Source organism: Anopheles ziemanni, chromosome 2, assembly GCF_943734765.1.
Source record: "Anopheles ziemanni chromosome 2, idAnoZiCoDA_A2_x.2, whole genome shotgun sequence".
NCBI lineage: Eukaryota > Metazoa > Arthropoda > Insecta > Diptera > Culicidae > Anopheles > Anopheles ziemanni.
The window spans coordinates 62,128,530-62,145,978 of record NC_080705.1 but is presented as its reverse complement, the minus strand read 5'-3'; the positions used below and the strand labels follow the sequence as shown (position 1 = coordinate 62,145,978).

The 17,449-nt window shown below is 43.5% G+C and overlaps 1 protein-coding gene across 1 annotated transcript in view; it reads left to right on the top strand.

The window, feature by feature from the left end:
- Nucleotides 1–14,915, top strand: part of LOC131294490 (oxysterol-binding protein-related protein 9) — a 49,807-nt gene extending 34,892 nt beyond the window's left edge. Inside the window, exons 8-15 of the mRNA XM_058322540.1 lie at nucleotides 1,883–1,979; nucleotides 12,362–12,978; nucleotides 13,068–13,175; nucleotides 13,246–13,420; nucleotides 13,506–13,641; nucleotides 13,733–13,950; nucleotides 14,027–14,132; nucleotides 14,216–14,915. Of these exons, the coding sequence (XP_058178523.1) occupies nucleotides 1,883–1,979; nucleotides 12,362–12,978; nucleotides 13,068–13,175; nucleotides 13,246–13,420; nucleotides 13,506–13,641; nucleotides 13,733–13,950; nucleotides 14,027–14,132; nucleotides 14,216–14,302 (1,544 nt within the window). The 3' untranslated portion in view covers nucleotides 14,303–14,915. The remainder of the gene's footprint in view (nucleotides 1–1,882; nucleotides 1,980–12,361; nucleotides 12,979–13,067; nucleotides 13,176–13,245; nucleotides 13,421–13,505; nucleotides 13,642–13,732; nucleotides 13,951–14,026; nucleotides 14,133–14,215) is intronic.
- Nucleotides 14,916–17,449: the final 2,534 nt, after the last annotated feature.

The following is a 17,449-nucleotide window of genomic DNA, read 5'->3' as shown; positions in this document are numbered from 1 at the left end:
ACCTTCAACCCAACAACAAAGCACCGCAATGCGAGTAATGGGGGGACCGGGGGAGGAGGTGTAGATTGTTATTAGGGGTTTTTTTTATCTTCCTGCTACTTTTTAGTCGGTGGCCGGTGAATCCATATGCACGACCTGCCCGCGGCCCGGCTAAGCCTAGCAATGGTGCTGTGCTGGAAATGTCCGGAAAAATCCACCGAACCGAGCCGGAACCTTGTGCCGCTATATACCGACTGGTGCCGAAAACGGAGGTTTTCCACCGTTTTTCCCCATTTTCCCAACCGCTCTCAAATATATTTGCATCTCTCTGTAGCGGTGGCTTCCAGCACTCTCCGGCTAATGGCTCCCCCTTTTGCTCTCTCGCGATCATGCTCTGTTCTGCTCGCACTTGGCGCCATGCAGGTGGGAGGAGTAGTGCGTAAGTTCACAGAAATCACGTGGTTATCGATTTATTTTACTGCAGCGCACACTGTACGTAAACAGAAAAGGACAGACACAGACATCTGACAGGACGTGGACGTAGAGAGAAACAGAGAGAAACACACACACACACACACAGCGGATGGTGGTGAGAAAAACTCCAATTGAACTTGTGAGGTCCTGTTAGTGTCCTCGTATGTGTTTGAGGGGAAAGGACACGGCATGTGAGGCGAATGAGCGCAAAAACAAAACCAACGGCAAAAGAAAGGGAATCCCTTGCACCGTGAGGGATGTGGCGGTGAGCAGAGAGTGGACGGTTCCCCGATCACCGAACGCCGCGGGCTCTCGTATGCTCCCACTGCTTGCCAAAACGGGTCTCTGCCGCAACGTTCGGGGGGTTTACAGCGACCGCCAATTAATGGGCCAGCGGTAGTATTGTATCCTGTTCCGGCGCGTGCGGACACCTCGGCACGGGGCAGCACAGCAGGAGAGCCTTTTTTACGACGAACCGTTGAAAGGGAAACCGTTTGGCAGTGTTTGGATTGCGATAACTTAGTTGTGCCGTTTTAGTAGTTGTAGTGTGTAGTGTTGCAGCTGTCGATGGAGAGCGCGGTTCGCACGGGATGATTAGTACAAACCTAGTAGCTTAGCTGGAAAGGAACCGGAGCTGGCCTAACGATCACGCGAACCAGTATCCATTTTTGGACAAAGAAGAGAACGAGAGAGTTTACTGAGGTTTCACCGTGTTATCCTTGGCACGAGAGTTTGATGAAGAAGTAGAGGATGCTGCGTGCCTGGTGGTCCGATTTACCGAGAGAACGTCCTGCCTGTCTCTCGTGGTGCGAGTGCGGTATCCTAGTGGCGCACTGAGGCAAAGCAAGAAGATATCCTTGCACGGTCGCGGGGGAAAATTCGTGTTTGAAATCAAACGTCAAAAGTAGTGTCGTGTGGTGTAGAATTTGTGCGAAAGATTCTTGTTTTCTTTTTTGACATCGGAACTTTCGGTGCATAGTAAATGATAGCATTACACGCACAGCACCGTCGACCAAACGATACTCGACTTGTAGCCGTAGCTATTAGATCCACTAGACAACGCATTTTTGTACGACGTGGCGTTATCTCAGGTAACCATCGGATTCTCACGCCAGAAGACACTCCTTAGGGACGCACGCTATCCGGCTGTATCGTACTAACATTCCGTAAACAAGTGTGACTTCGCAGAGTAGGTGCGTAGTTTAGAGCTGACCTTCGTTTGGATCCGCTCGCAGGACGAGCGGTGAAGCGTTGGAGTGCGTATGTGTTCTGCTGTGCGGCAGCTTGGCGGCGCTGGTCTTGGTGTTACTGTTGGTACTGGCGAGGCATGCACTACTGACGGCAAAGCGCAACCGACGGCGGCGGCGACGGCGCAGGGGGCGGCCGAGCATCGTCATGATAACCGAACCGATCCATACCTTCTCCACAGTGCCGGAAACGTCCTACTCGAGCTCGGAGGGCGAGGACGACTTTTTCGACGCCAACGATGACCCGTTCTCGTCTAGTCAATTAAACACACCGACCAGGTAAGTCTGTATATCTAGTTGCATCCTAAGGAAATCGTCTCGGAAGTGATCATGTACTCGTAGCCTAGCGGGGGGAAATGTACAATGTAGGATTTCGGAAACTTTCTCTATCCCCTTCCAGCACGCTAGACATCTGTGGTTTGAACACAAAATGCTCCTGAACGTTTGGTTTTATGTTTTAACTTCAACGGTTTCTCTAAACAATAAACTTTCCCACCAGCGTTGAATTTTCCCAAAAGGTCATATTGCGCCACACGATGCGGAAGTTCCGTTAGCACGTGCTTTCGCCGCACTGGTTGTCAATTGTTGACAGTTCCAGCATTGATGCAATGGAAGCCCGAAAGTCCATGCCACGTGCGCCCATCCAGCGTGCTACGGAACCGGTATGAAACGCCGAGCGGAAGTTGGCTTTGGATTTTCGGAGTTTCCACCCACTGGTGGAATAAGTTATTAAACTTTTCCCTACCGAGAGTGAGTTATAACAGGGTGTTTGTTTCACGCGGCATCACCAACAACTGGCTAGCTTTTGTGGGAAAGTACTATGACTGGACATCGGGTACCACCTTCCCGTTTTGCTCGTGGGTTGGCGTTGGCGCATTGCTGGCTCGCAGCCAGCTGCTGTTTAATTATGAAGATGTTAAATTATGAAATGAGTAATCCACTTCGCTGTGGATTAAAATGCACATGCTCGATATAGCTGTAAAGTTTTTTTATTTTGCGTTTCCACCAACCAACTGCCATTATAAAACATTTTATTCTTTAAATTACAACTTTGATTTAAGTTTCAGTTAGTGCACCGCTTCATATTGAGGGATATGCAGACACAAAGAAATGAAAATTGTGAAGAACTCTTGACGCTATTTTATGGCCCATTTAATGCTGATAATCGTACCGTTTTCATACCAATCGATGAACAATGCCCAGTATCGGTTTCTGATAAATAATTATCGCACATTCATTCGCCCTAATTAGGCCTCATTGATTCACAGTACGGTGTCGAATAGAAAGGATTGCACTCACCAGTGATGTTCTTTCCTCAGCCTCACTTCTTCAGCCCGACTCACGAAATCATCTCACCCCTAATGGCAACTCAATTACGGAAATAATTTCATTTGCCGCTTGGGAAATAGTGTCGTATCCTTGATTTGTATTTGTTTGTTTGGTTTTTTCCTGTGTGCTATGATCATCACCCGACTTTATTGATCGGCCCTTGATTGGTGTTTTGAATTATGTTTGAGCTTAAAATTGCCATTGATGCCTTTATGGATTTTACGGTATATAGTGGTTTACGAATGAAAGAGTGTGCTGATTGTTTTTACTAACAATTTTAGACAGTCGCGAACTCAATGATTCAAAAAAGTATTTTCTCATACACTTTTTTCATCGAGCCGTAGTGCCACAGTTCATGCGCTTTCTACATATTTTTAAAAAAATATTAAAGAATTCCGGAAGGAGATGAAGAAACGTTCCCGCGGCACGTTGGCAGAGAGTTCGTCGTTTCCGATGCAAGTTATTTCTCCTATAGCAATCCCACACTGTTCAAAATGACATATTGTGGTCTTATAGGTCGAAGGATTTTCCGTATATTAACAGAAAAATTCCATGTTTCCAAAATCCCGTGTCTCTATGGCTTAGGGGGTATAAAATGGTCAAAAATTCCACTTGTTTTCATCACAAAACTGAAAACTCAAAGTTTAATTTTCTATAGTGGGTTTTACAGCATGCCCTAAAAGACCTAAATAGATAAAAGTAGAGGAAAGATGATAATGTGTTTAGTTACATTTCCGCTTTGGCGCAGTTCAATGCCAGTTATTAAAATAACTGATGCTTGAATTTGTACGAGAATATATTCGACACCATGTAAACGAACACGGACTCTCGAATGGATAACTCACATTTGGTTTATTCAGCCATTAGTTTTTTTGTTTTGGAAAATATTTTTAACATGCGTCACATGCAATATTTTTTTTAAATTAATCATTTAGAAAAATGTGTTCTTGAGTCTGACACAATTTGGATTAACTTAATGGGTATTTATTCATGACTTATTTGTAGTGTAACAACATTTTTGAATACTGATCAGATTCGAATTTTATTGAACTAATACTTTGCATCAGCTTACTATCATATTTCACCTTCATGTCACAATCTGCAACATTGCACCAGCGTGTATCAAATTAAAATGCCTTGTGCTATTAGAAACCATCGTTGCTGTAGCGTGCAGCACTGGCGCTGCCCGAGCTTACCCCCGAAGGTCAGGGTGGCTGTCAAAAGTGAATCTTTCGGCAGCATGCAACCGAGAGAAAGGTGCACGGCCAATTTACGGAATCAACCAAATCAAGCAATGCTTCTGGCGCGGGGCAAAGCAGAGTCACATCGAAACTATGTGCCTATGTGGATGCCAACGCGCCGCAATGCTCTCGTTAGGAATAAATTATTCAACGACGTGCTTTGGCTCCCCTCAAATCCCCCGTTCCGCCAGCAGTGGGGACCTTCCCGTTGGCCATGCCACTTTCGTTTATTTTATTTTATTATTTGATGCATCAGAGTTCTCTGGGGAGCGTTCTGCTGCTCTGTGTGTGTCGGGAAGTTGGGTACAGATTTCTATCGTAGGAAATCGGCAAAACTACGAGAGCGTGTATGAAGGGGGGGCCGCTGGTTGCAACATTGGCGAACGCAGATTATTCGGCGTACAGAAAGGGCTGAAAGGAAAGGAATAATATTATCGCGACCCGAAACCTCGTAAACTGCGGCAAATCGTGGCCGTCCGTGGCCATACGACTCTTTGACCGATCTGCGTTCTAAGAGCGGAAACAAAGAGAGGACATCAGTTGATGTGGCGTAAAACCGAGAGACACCACGAGAGTGTGACGATGCAATGGCGAGAGCGCGAGGCCGTTTGGTGGCGTTCGCGTGACGTGCACAGCGCTGTTCGCGCATCCGAGAATTCTTGGGAATGCCATGCGGACCACACGCCACGAACCTAGTGGCGTCAGTATACTGCCCGCCGGCCGTCGGACGAGATCGGCCCACGGAGTGTGTGTTTGGCTGTTATTGGCCTGCACTCGGCACTGCTGGCTTCCCTACGGGCCCGTGTCCCGTGCGCTTCCGGCGACACCCGACGACGACACCATCTCGGACCTCCCGTCTCCACAGTACGGGTTGCCGCCGACACGACGGTTCTCTGTGGTCCCCATAGCTCACTGCAATCTATGTCTTCCATTATCTGCGCCTGTGTTCTGGTCGGTTTTTGCGTGTACTCGTGCGGTTCGTGCAATCCGGAACGAAAGGGTTCTTCCCGCGGAGGCCAAAAACACACTGCCCTACGGTCGATCGGTACCCGAGCTGCTCGAAAATCGCGAGTCATTAAAGTTGCCGTGTGTTTAAAAAACGAAAAAATACCAACCAACGAAGCGCAACCTCCACTAATGAAAAGAGGCACCGATGAAGTGTCACTCATGTGTTGTTGCTTCTTTAACTGTCAACATTGTGGTGAAAATAAATACAACGGCCTACTCTTTCTGTTCGCAGTCTTTTTAAACGGAGGAAAGCGCATGTTTGTCTCTGGTGTGCAAAACACATGGTGGTGGTGTGCTGGGATTTAAAACCATAATATCTGCACGGAGTGAAAGTTTTCCGCTTCGCAAACCAGAGGCAGTTGAGGAAGATTTTCATGCATATTCTTTTACTATTTGCTTTCCGATGAAGCTACATCACCACGCTGTAGGACAAGCGAGCGTTATGCGTCACATTCTAGAACCTACAAATCATTTGCCTTGCGTGAAAATACCATTCCCCTTCGGGCGAAGAAAAAGTAGTGAACGTTCTCGTTTCTTGCTATGGTGATGATGATCCCACTTTACCACCACCACCACCATCATCAGTGGGGGGCTTCGTTTGGGAAAACCGTATGTGCATAACATAAGCGACCAAACGGAGGATATGCTCTAGTTCGTTACATTGAGCGTTTCGCTTCGTGCGTCGGGTTATCGATTGGACGATTAGCAGCAGATAGACGGGCACGATTCTTGAAGTTGCTTTAGTTTTTGGCTTTTCTTTGTCACAGTTTTCCAACCCGTCGCTCGCCTCTGTAGTGTATGGTCCTGGAAACAAGACGGTGTGACGGTCTACCAGTGCAAGTGGTTTAACAGTTTTTCCTGCCTTCCTTACATCGCACCAATGTCTGGTCCAGTCCTGTGATATCTTCTGTGAGTGTGTTTTCCCTTTTGTTAGAGTGATTTTGGAAATGGTCGTGTTGTAAAAGAAAATAAAAGAAAAACAAACGCGGAAAGAATCGAAGGGGAAAGGGAAGCAAAGTCAGCTTCCCAGCGAAGCCCACAGACGAATACACTCACGGCTCAAAGTCATTAGAAACTACTTAAAAATTTACCAACTTGCTGGTTCTGGCCTGTGGACGACGCACACGGCCAAGCAGCGGCAGCGGGACACTTTCACATCCACCCAGCGGAAAATGGAGCCCTCCTATCAGATTGCCAAAAAACGACGAAGGCGGCGACCACGGCGATGATGATGATGCTGATGATGATGACGATAATAAAGTACGCAGGAGTCAACATCACCGCAGAGGGAACGCCACAGTGTGATCGTTACGAACCGACCAAAGAATACGAAAAATGTGATCCGTGAAAAGCAATACGATAGAGAACGGAAGTTGGCAGCCCTCCGTGTACATGTTTTTGTGTGCGTGCGTGTGTGTGCCTAGAGAAAAAAGGGAAAACGATTTCGTTGCGGAAGTGATCGTTCGTTGCTTTTGATTCGGAACCTTTTTCTTGCACGGAGCTTACACTTTTCCCGCAATCATCGCGCGCGCCGGGAGGATTTTCTTGCCCGAAAGCTTGCTGAACGAACTTACCCGGAAGTAGAAAACAAAAAAGGAAAAACCATGTTCAAATCACTGGCGGAGCGATTTTCCTTCCGCCGCGCCAGCTCCGTGACGGTCGATAGGTAAATAGGTTCCGCTTACGTATCACTGTTTCGAAAAATTCCGTATGATTTCAGCCCGCATTCGCCGACAACCAACGGACGGAACGGGTGGCGTTCTTTGGGCGGGAAAATTAATTCCATCCAAAAGCTCACCAACGCAGCCGGAGAGGCGACCGGCGAACTAAAAATAAATTCAAAACTTACGACAGAGACCAAAAATGTCATCGATTGTAAATTCTAATCCCAAACAAGTGCCACTGGTGCGCCGGGGGGAGGGTTTTCCGATTCCGTAAGCGAATGGCAAAGTTTTTCCGCCCACACCACACCAACGGTATATTGGAATGGCCGCGGGTTGGCTTCTAGAAGGTTTTACGATCCGGCCTTTCCGTCTGCCAAAAACGCACTCAGAAAAGTTTGGTCACGAAATAATAGGAAAGAACCGTACAATTTATCCCCCGAAGGACGTCCTAAACCCTTCAAGGAACACAATGTTAAAGCACTTTTTTGAAGCAAGACAAATGCGTACATTGTTTTGTAAACAATACTTTACCATGACGTTTATAAAAAAGTTAATTAAATGAACGACTCTCTTACGTAGTTGCTCTACAAGTGTTTTTGAAAACGATATGGTGAATTGTGCAAATCTTTTTGCATAGTTTATACTATTTTCGTACGAGCTAGTCATTACACACATGATATAAAAGGAAGACATTTTTATGTTGTAGTTTAGTTTCATTGTTTTTAAATCATTAAACCTAGTATTAAAATAATTTTCATATTACTTGGCCTTTTGTTATCGATACTAATCAACATCAACACAAACAATAACAAAAATTTTTACCCGTTTGTAACGTATTTCTTTTATTTATTTTTTTTTATTTTATTTTTATCGCAAATTTATTTTGAAAATTTGAACTAAAACACATTTTAAAAAATTTAAAATATGTTAGTTAAACTGTTTTTATCAATTTTTCAACTTATTTTTAAATTTTGTTTCAGATTTTTAAACACAAAAATCCAGCATTTTCCATACAAAATGTATCACATTTTCACGAGTGTGTTGGTCCATCCTTATAGTTTTTGGGTCGTAAATAGTAGCATAGATTATCACTGTAATGGATTATTTATCCCTAAACTTAAAGCCCATAAAATGGCCCAACGTGAACGGTATGCTATTTGAAAACAAAATTCTGCCTTTCAGGGTTAATACACATCGTCGTCTACATAGGACCGCGTCCCTGTCTCGCTCTCTCTGTGGTGCATTGTGCCGAACACACACACACACACTCGTTTGTGTGTGTTCTGTGTAGGGCGCTATCGAAAACCCTTGCAACTTTTCCATCTATACTTGGCCCGGCGTCCACTGCAGTAGATGGGCGACGAGTACGATGACGACGACGACGACGGCAACGACGAAATGACGCCATAAACCTTTACTCGTCTCTCCACATGAGCCACTTCTCTTGACCCCGCCTCAAGTGGAGGGTCTATTCAATATTTCCCATACAATAAACCTCCCGCCGGGTGCGGGGATGCTGTTGTCGAATGAAAAGGAAAATGGAACGATTTTTCCACGAACTTCGAAGAGACCGGAGGCGTCCTAGACGATCCAAACATCCACTCCAAACCCCCCAACACACACCTTCTCATATTCCTTGTTTACCTCTGCCTTCCTGTTGCTAGTTGGAAAACTCGAAAGGCGGGGACCGGTCGCGGTCGGTCGGTCGGTCAGCTGTGTGTGTTTTTAGCTATATTTTTAGTCGACATCTGCTATCATTTTTCGTCCCCCCCACACCGCCCGACCCTAAAGGACCGCCCTCTCCAAATTTCCACCCCAGCTTGGAGGTGCATTTTTGGGGAGCGCTCCGTGGCGCGGATTAAGATATTACGGCCCCTACCCTATGAAACAACACGTGAAACCAACGACACGGCACTATACACATGGGCCGTACGTCGCCCCCTGCATATACGCACGAGATTTTACTCAACTCGGCATGCTTGTTGCCACGTCGCCATTAATGTTTACTTTTTCCACGCAGCGTCCACCTTCTGCTGTTGGTGCCGCTTTTCCGAAGTAATGGCAACATTTTATGGCACTTTTTGCAAGCACCACATGCATGCTTCTCAACGTTTTTATTCTGTTTTTTTCTCACTTTGTTCTGGTTTCACTTTATAACCCTCGATAGGACGGCACTTTGCTACCAATTCGGAACATGCTCTGCTGTGGGGGGGGGAAAGTATTTCTAAACCGTGTTCTTACTTGCACGGCACCAGCGAACTGGGCAACGGAAAAACGTTACGTTCGCAAAAGGGCAGCATATCGAAATGATGGAAATGCCACGTAATTTTCATCAAATTTTTTATTATTTTTTATTAATCCATATTTTGGCGGGTGCCTTCAGGGGAATTTCTCTTTCGACGTTATTCGAAAAGCAGATATCTTCCCCGGGGTGTTTGATGGTTAAATTTATCGCTTCCAAAAACAATCTGCAAAGCGACATGTCTAAGCATATTTTAATGCTTTAGTTTTTGCAACAATTTTACTTCGCTTGAAGGAATTTTCCCTTGTCGTAAGACATTGAGAATGTAAACGTAAACGTGAGGAAAAAAAATACATCACAGCAATGAATTATTTTGTAGAATTCATGTTTTTAGTTTTCGGTTAATTTATATATTTTCGTTTTTTTAATTAATTATGCTTTTGAAGTTCTGATTTAGACACATAATTTTTCCTTTTGTACACTTTGTCGTGCTACTTTTATATTGTACCTGTTCATTAAAAACTTCTACATTATTCTGTTGAGCTTTCTCAACAGGCGTTTGGAGTGGAACAAACGTATTAAACCTGGATTTTTTATGTTGGTTTCAATAAAAAAATACACATAGAACTATTGCTTTTAAAAACTTATAAAGAAAAACAAAAGTGAACCAGGGTAATCTATTTGAAATAGAAAATGAAAAATATAAACCAAATTTAACAGTCTCTTTGACATGATGAAAAATTAAAAAAAAAAACCCTTCATTTTATACAGCTCTCTTAAAGCATACTGTTTAACCGCTGACGGTCACAGTTTTGACAAGCATGACACAGCATAATAAACGGTTTTTGTTCTCAAATGTGTGTTCTGAATTTTGCATGGAGTTTTTCTTTAAATGCCGTGTTAATTACCATCCCTGACGTTTCGTTATTTTCAAATCTTATAATCCTTGAATATAAAATTATGGCGAGACATTTTTCATTTCCGACAGACCTCATGTTGTATGATTTATGTCCCTTTCCCCTACCCTCTGCCTACCTTGTTTGGGGTTTGATGCCGCAAAAAAAGGGTTTTCTCGTATGTTGACTTGCGGGAAAACTCGCGGAAAATCCTCAACCGCAACCCAACAAACTGTCGTCGTCGTCCTCGTCGTCGTCCTCGTCGTCGTCGTCGTTAAGCGCCGTAGATGCAAATCTCGGAGGAAAAGATATCGATTTTCTCGTTGCAAATCGGGTCCCATAACCATGCTGGGGCAGGAGAAGGTAGCATAATGTAAGCAGAATAAAACATAAACGGCAACCGAGTGCCGTTTGTATCCACGCAAACGCTGGCGGTAAAAACTCGGTGCACACGTACACCCGAGCGGACCATTTTCCTTCCGGGTTGGGTCAAAAGGTTTGCTTATTCGGTTCGTCCTTTTGCTACACGTTCTCCGACGTTGGTTGCTTTCCGACCTCATTTTTGCCATTCTTTCGTTGTTGGCCCATTTCAATCGCCAAACCGCCGCAGGCACTTGTAACGGTCGGTGTGTTAAGTTGGCCATTTATTCACCCGCTGCCAGTCGGGCTTTCCCCGAGACCGGCAGTGGCGTATTTTCGCCCCAGACACGATTCCCAAATCGACCCCGAGTGAAGTCCACTTTTATTTTGCCTTCTTCCTTCGGTATTTGTTTAGTACATTCGATATATTTCATCCATAATATATATTGTGAACGCGGGGAGGCATATAAATCGCTGTGATTCGAAAGCACTGCAGATCGGAATTTATTTATTTTCTCTAAAGGTTTTGTTTTTTAACCCCCCGCTTTGCTTTGGTTTGTTGTTTTTCCTATCGCTGCAGTAGATTCGCACATGTTTCGCAGCTTTTCTCCGATTTTGCACCAACCGACCGAGTCATCGCGAAAAAGGGAGGGATTTATGCAAGCGCGGCCTCCTCTCGGCGGTCAATTATTTGGTTCACGTGAGCGGAATAAAACGCGACCGGATTATTATTGATTGCCAGAGGACGTGCAAACGTTGTCGGGAGTATATTTTCAGTCCAATCGGTCGCCTTTCCCGGTTGCATAAAAAGGCGAACTTTATTTTTTTTTTCGAGAATGGTTTAAAATTATTGTTTATTCCCCTGCGAGGTGAAATGCTTGTATGTAAAGTTTAATGAAATGGCTTTTAAGTTGCAATATTTACGTTTAATCAAAGTATATTTTAGCTCCGCCAGGCCGTTCTTTCAAAAAAAAAAAAAACTTAATAAAGTATAAGAACAGGCAACACGTAAATATGTAGTAAAAAGCTTTTTTTATAATAATCGTTAAAATGGATTCCAGGCCTTGTCGATCTGTCCACCGGCGCTCCAGTACCTTGTGCGGGGTCAGTTCTGGCCGTTCATTTTCAATTGTACCGCATTTAGCGAACAACAACTAAATGGTATACGTCTTTATTTTTATTTGTAAAGCGATACTCACGTGCTAAAGTTGTCTGGAGGTTTTTGAATGGATACTACAAGATCGAAAAAGCATTAAATCGTACATATTTAAAATTTAAAAACATTTCTTACATTTTAAAAACTTTCTATATAATTCAGCGTTTGAAAAAAATTGTAATTCTTAATGCAATCATCAGAATTGCATCGTTTAAATTGAACGATGGTTATACGATCATAAATTTCCATTGACTTGAGACTTTGGGATTATCCTGAGTGCGAAACGATCGTTTTTTCTGAATTATACGATCGATTATTTTTGGATAATCGATTGATAAATGAATCAAATATGATCGCTAGACGACAGATTAAGCGATCATTCTTTAACACACAATTTTTTCACAATTTATCGGCGTTCTAAAATATCAATCTTTACGTTCTAAATTATCAATCATTTACTAGAATGAAAGAAGAAAATATTTTACAATATTTATGGAAAGTTCCAAAGCATTGAGCGACGTGAGATTGATGCTTTTTTCATCTATTGTATAATTTCTTCAATTTAAGAGTCCAGAGATAAGCAAATTAAACAACATAGAACTTTTTCATAGAAAATTTTATATTACCTACAGACTACCGATGCCTTCGAAGTTGCATAAAGATTTTTAAGTATTGAAGAAGAATTTGGGAGTAAAAGTTTGGGTAAAAGTTCGCAATTGAACAATGTTTTAACATCTCTTTTTGCGCCATCTCTTACCGTTCCAGCAACACGCGCACCCTCTCCGAGCACACTGCCCGTCTGTCGACCGAGGAACACTATGCGTCGGCGGAGGATAGCACCGGCAGCAGCGTGGCGGCGTCGCTCAAGAAGCAGGACGTCAGCGCCGGCAGCAGCTCACCGTCCACATCGCCGATCGGGGCGGGCGGCGGCGGTGCCATCGTACCGGGGGTGGCCTCCTCCAGTGTGCTGCCCCGCAAGTCGTACGACTCGCGTGCCCTCCCGATCCGCACCGATGGCAGCCTCGACTACGATGCCTTATACGAAGACGAGTCCGACAACGACCTGTCGATGGAGTCGCACGGCTCGGTGGTGACGCACCTGCTGTCACAGGTCAAGATCGGCATGGACCTGACGAAGGTCGTGCTGCCGACGTTCATACTCGAGCGGCGCTCGCTGCTGGAGATGTACGCCGACTACTTCGCCCATCCGGACCTGTTTCTGCGGATAGCGGACCTGAAGGAGCCGCGCGAGCGCATGATACAGGTCGTCCGGTGGTACCTGAGCGCGTACCATGCCGGCCGTAAGAGCTCCGTCGCCAAGAAGCCGTACAATCCGATCCTGGGCGAGATCTTCCAGTGCCACTGGGATATTCCGGAGTTCGGTAGGTGTCGATCAGGGCGGCCAGTTGGGAGGCTCATTGTAAAAAGTTCTCATGCGTTTGTCCTCCGCCACGTTCTTTCCCATTCTTAGAGACCAGCGATGAGTCACAGAATGACGAGGTAAAAGAAGGACCCATACCATGGTGTCGCAAGGACCAACTTACGTTTATAGCCGAGCAGGTCTCGCACCATCCTCCCAGTAAGTCTCTACTGCGCTCGCTTTTCATTAGCACTCCCCTGCCTTACCAACCGTTTTCTTTGTCCACCAGTATCAGCGTTCTATGCTGAGCACTACGATAAGAAGATCAGCTTTTCCGCGCACGTGTGGACCAAGTCCAAATTTCTCGGGCTCTCGATAGGCGTGCACAACATCGGCCAGGGCACGGTAACGCTTTGCGATCTCAACGAAGACTATATCGTCACTTTTCCGAACGGCTATGGACGGTAGGTGCAATCGGTGGAACTCCACTGGCCGATTGCGATGATGACTCCAATCTAACTCTTTGCTTTTGGTTGTTGTTTGGTACAGGTCCATTCTGACGATACCCTGGATCGAGCTCGGTGGCACGATAACCATCACCTGCCCGAAGACGGGCTACCGGGCGGACATTGATTTCATCACGAAACCATTCTACGGTGGCAAAAAGAATCGAATACAGGGCGAGGTTTGTGATCATCTATGTGTTTTTGTTTTCTTTTTTTATAAACAGTACTACTAATTCTCAATCATTCCTTCTTTCTTCCCGCCACGCACAGATCTACGGACCGAATGATAAAAAGTCTTTCCTAAGCATTAGCGGCGAATGGAGCGGCCTAATGGAGTACAAATTCAACGACGGTAGTAAACCCTCCAAGTTTGAAACGTTCGTCGATGTCAACAGCATACCGATCTACAAGAAGAAGGTGCGCCCGGTCGCAGAACAGAACGATAACGAGTCACGGAAGGTGTGGCGTGAGGTGACGGCCGGTTTGAAGTGAGTGGCTCGGATCTCGGATGGTGAATCTTTATCGCCAGTTGGTTTCATTTTTGCGTTTTGCACCCATTTTCAGGATGAACGACATCGAAAAGGCAACGAATGCAAAGTTCCAGGTGGAGCAGAAGCAACGCGAGGAAGCCAAAGAGCGAAAGGAAACGTACGGCGAATGGGAAACGAAGGTAAGCAAAGGGAACTCTGAGCTACCGACGACGGAACGCAGGCTGTAATGAGCATTTTTTCTTTTTTTCTTTACCTTCGCCAGTACTTCAAGGGTGTAGGGGAGTCGTGGATCTACACCAATCCTCTGCTGCATAGGTTAACGCTGGAGAAACGGGATAGTAAAAGATAGCAATCGAACGAATATGATAACACCACCAACAATGGTAGCAACACTTAGTAGATAAGAATCGTAAGTATATATGAAGATATACCGATATCTATATACACTCAACGCAGACTACTATTACTACTATTATTACTATTACTATTACAAACAAAATCAATACATGCAATGTTCAATAATTTAATGCTACTGAGGTGAAGATAGGGATTAGTAGAAACTAGAGATAAGCAGAAAAGTCTTCGGAATGATGAAAGTGTAACAAAATATATTTTCTGTTTTCTTCATTTAATTTCTCATATTGCTGCCAGTTTAAACGTTATCCTAGAGATAAGGGTAAAGAAAAGAGACGGTAGAAAACATATATGAGGGGCAAAAGAAACCTTAAACGATACTAGAACGAACATTAATAAACAGTTGCATCAAACTGTGCGTCCCGTTTCCTGCTGCAAATAGAAATCGGAAGCCTCTAAACTCTAACGCTCCTCGAACAATGGCATTTTATGTTAATTTTATACTACAGTTATGGTTTTGCTTTTGTGATCGGTCGTATCTCAGCGTATAATTTGCCCGTAGCGACTTGTCGGGTTTATATTCTCACTAACATATACTCGGTACGTAAGAAAAAATTCATCTTTGGGGGCGACAGACGAATGGTCGAATGATTGGTTGCAAACGGTGTGTACCACATTTGATAGTATCTCCTTGGTTTTGTTTCTAGATTCATTCAAGCACTGCACATAAGCCCATCAATAATCTCCTTCGTAACAGGATTTTCATAAATCGTTTAAAGTAATCGGTCGAGGAAAACAAAAATGCATGGAAACGGTCGAAAATGATGTTGAAGTTCTCAGTTTTAGTCTAATGTTGTTATAGCAAAAGAAAAAAAAGTACGAAAAACAATAAAAAAAAACAAAACAATGTGATATGCACAAATAACATAGAGCAAAACTTTAGCAGGAAACAAACATGAGGTAGCGAAACAAACCTACGTGTCCAGGGCGATCTACTGACGGAGAGAAATACAGAGAGAGAGAAAGAGGAAAACAGATGAATACAAAGAGGATAAGCCACACGCCTGTTAGTGAAGCAAACAAAAGAGTTGTTAAACCGTGGCAAGAGTAAAGATATACAACCAACATCTAATCTGTCCGAATGGTTTGGTTAAGCTACAAATCGATTGCGATACGCAAACTGGTTGGGTAGCAACTTGACTTAAAAACGAACGTTGGACTACGGATACAAAATATGTATAGCCAGTTATTGAGTTTTCTGAGAGATCTGATCTGATAAGGGGGAAAAAACACCCCAAGAGAAAGACGATAATGACCCCGTACTTGTTAACAGCAAACATATTTTCTATTGAAACAACAAGTCTTAAGTGAAACAACATGCTCTAACGCTGAACAAACGATTGTACAAGAAAGGTGGTAGAATATGGTTCTTGTTTTTTCCTGATTCATAGTAAAAAAATCGCACACCAACGCCCACGAAGGTCATTCATCACTGTTATCGTCGTATGAGTAGAGCGGATGTAAACATTTATATACCTATATAATAAAAATATATATATAAAGGCAAACCCATATTTTGAGCTCTTTCGTTTGCTTCGCGTTACTGCACGGCGTTATTGCGCGAAAGAGTTACAACAAAATGCCGAACAAACAACAAGGAGAATAAAATGACAACAACAAAAACACAATGAAACAACATATTATCTCTCGTACTTTGATGCGCTTGTTATAGAAAGCCAAGTAAATTTCAAAACAAATATAAATAGAAAAAAATAGCAAAACAAAAAGCAGCAACGCGAAACAGGCATGCAACAGGTCCATTATACTGAACATCACTCGAAACGAACGATACGCTAGATAAAGTAAGAAGAAAATCTTATACCAACATAGCAACGCATTACGTTACCGATGAAATCGAAAACAAACAATACAATGATACAATATTAAAAAGAGAGAATAACACATATACCACAAGTTCTGCATAAGCCGAAAGATTCTTACCTTGGATAGCCTGTTCAAATTGGGAATGTACAGCATACCCTACGCATATTTCCAGTACGCCGTGCGCATGGACCTTAAAGTTAATGCAAAACCACACTAAACTAAATTAACAAAAACACCCACGCGACAAACACACACTGTTAAAGTTGATGAGAAAGCATTGTGTAATATCAACAAATATTCACAATCATATTCTATTATACTTACTAATCTACTCAAGTAGCTGAAAAAAACACAGACCGAAACACCACGGGCTGAGAGTTATGGAAACGGTTAGACAAAGTAGTGCATCAAAATCCCCACGAAAGGAAACGTACACAGCAAATGTAAACTAAACGAAAAACACTAGTTCGCTTCGTCGGCGATAAGGTTGCGTAAAAGAACGTTAAGCAAAAACAGGAAAAACAAAACATAAGTAGAAAGCAGCAGTGCAAATGAACAGAAGTGAACGACAGACGCATCAGATGCAACGAAAAACGGTTTTGAGAAACAGAGGTTTGACCGGACTCACAAACACACACACACACACACGCGCACACAGATACACATACTTTTAAAATGAAACTTTATACACCTCCTTCCCTGGTTAACAACGGAAATAAAAAGTCCCTCACCATGCCAGAATAAGCCTACTGTGTTGTTTTTATCGTTCGCTTCGGTTTTGTTATTTATCAATCTAGTGACCATTTCACTACGATGTCCTAAAATAATGTAGCTCTAGTTCTTTTTTTCAATTAAAGAGTAAATATTTATTTTTCATCATTTTCCACTGTCCAAACGGCACTTAAAATCTATAAATACATAACAACGTAAATAGATAAATTAGCTACACTCACTGACGGCGCTCGTTTTGGTACATTTTCGAATACGGGTTGTAAAATAAAATAAAAACTCTCGTTTGACGTTTCGCTAGACGTTACAACACAATCGAACAATGAACCGGTTACGTCCACTAGACAATCCCGACTACTACTCTTGGAAGGGCGGTAATTCTATCTAATACAGTGTCGTGGGGGTGGATTTTTCCTCTACATCCAATAGTAGTGTCACAATTTTTCACAAGCTCTCTACAGTTGTAAGTTAAGTTCACTATGTTTCGTTTTCCCTAGTTTGAGCCTGGCTGCCAATGTTTTTTTCTAAT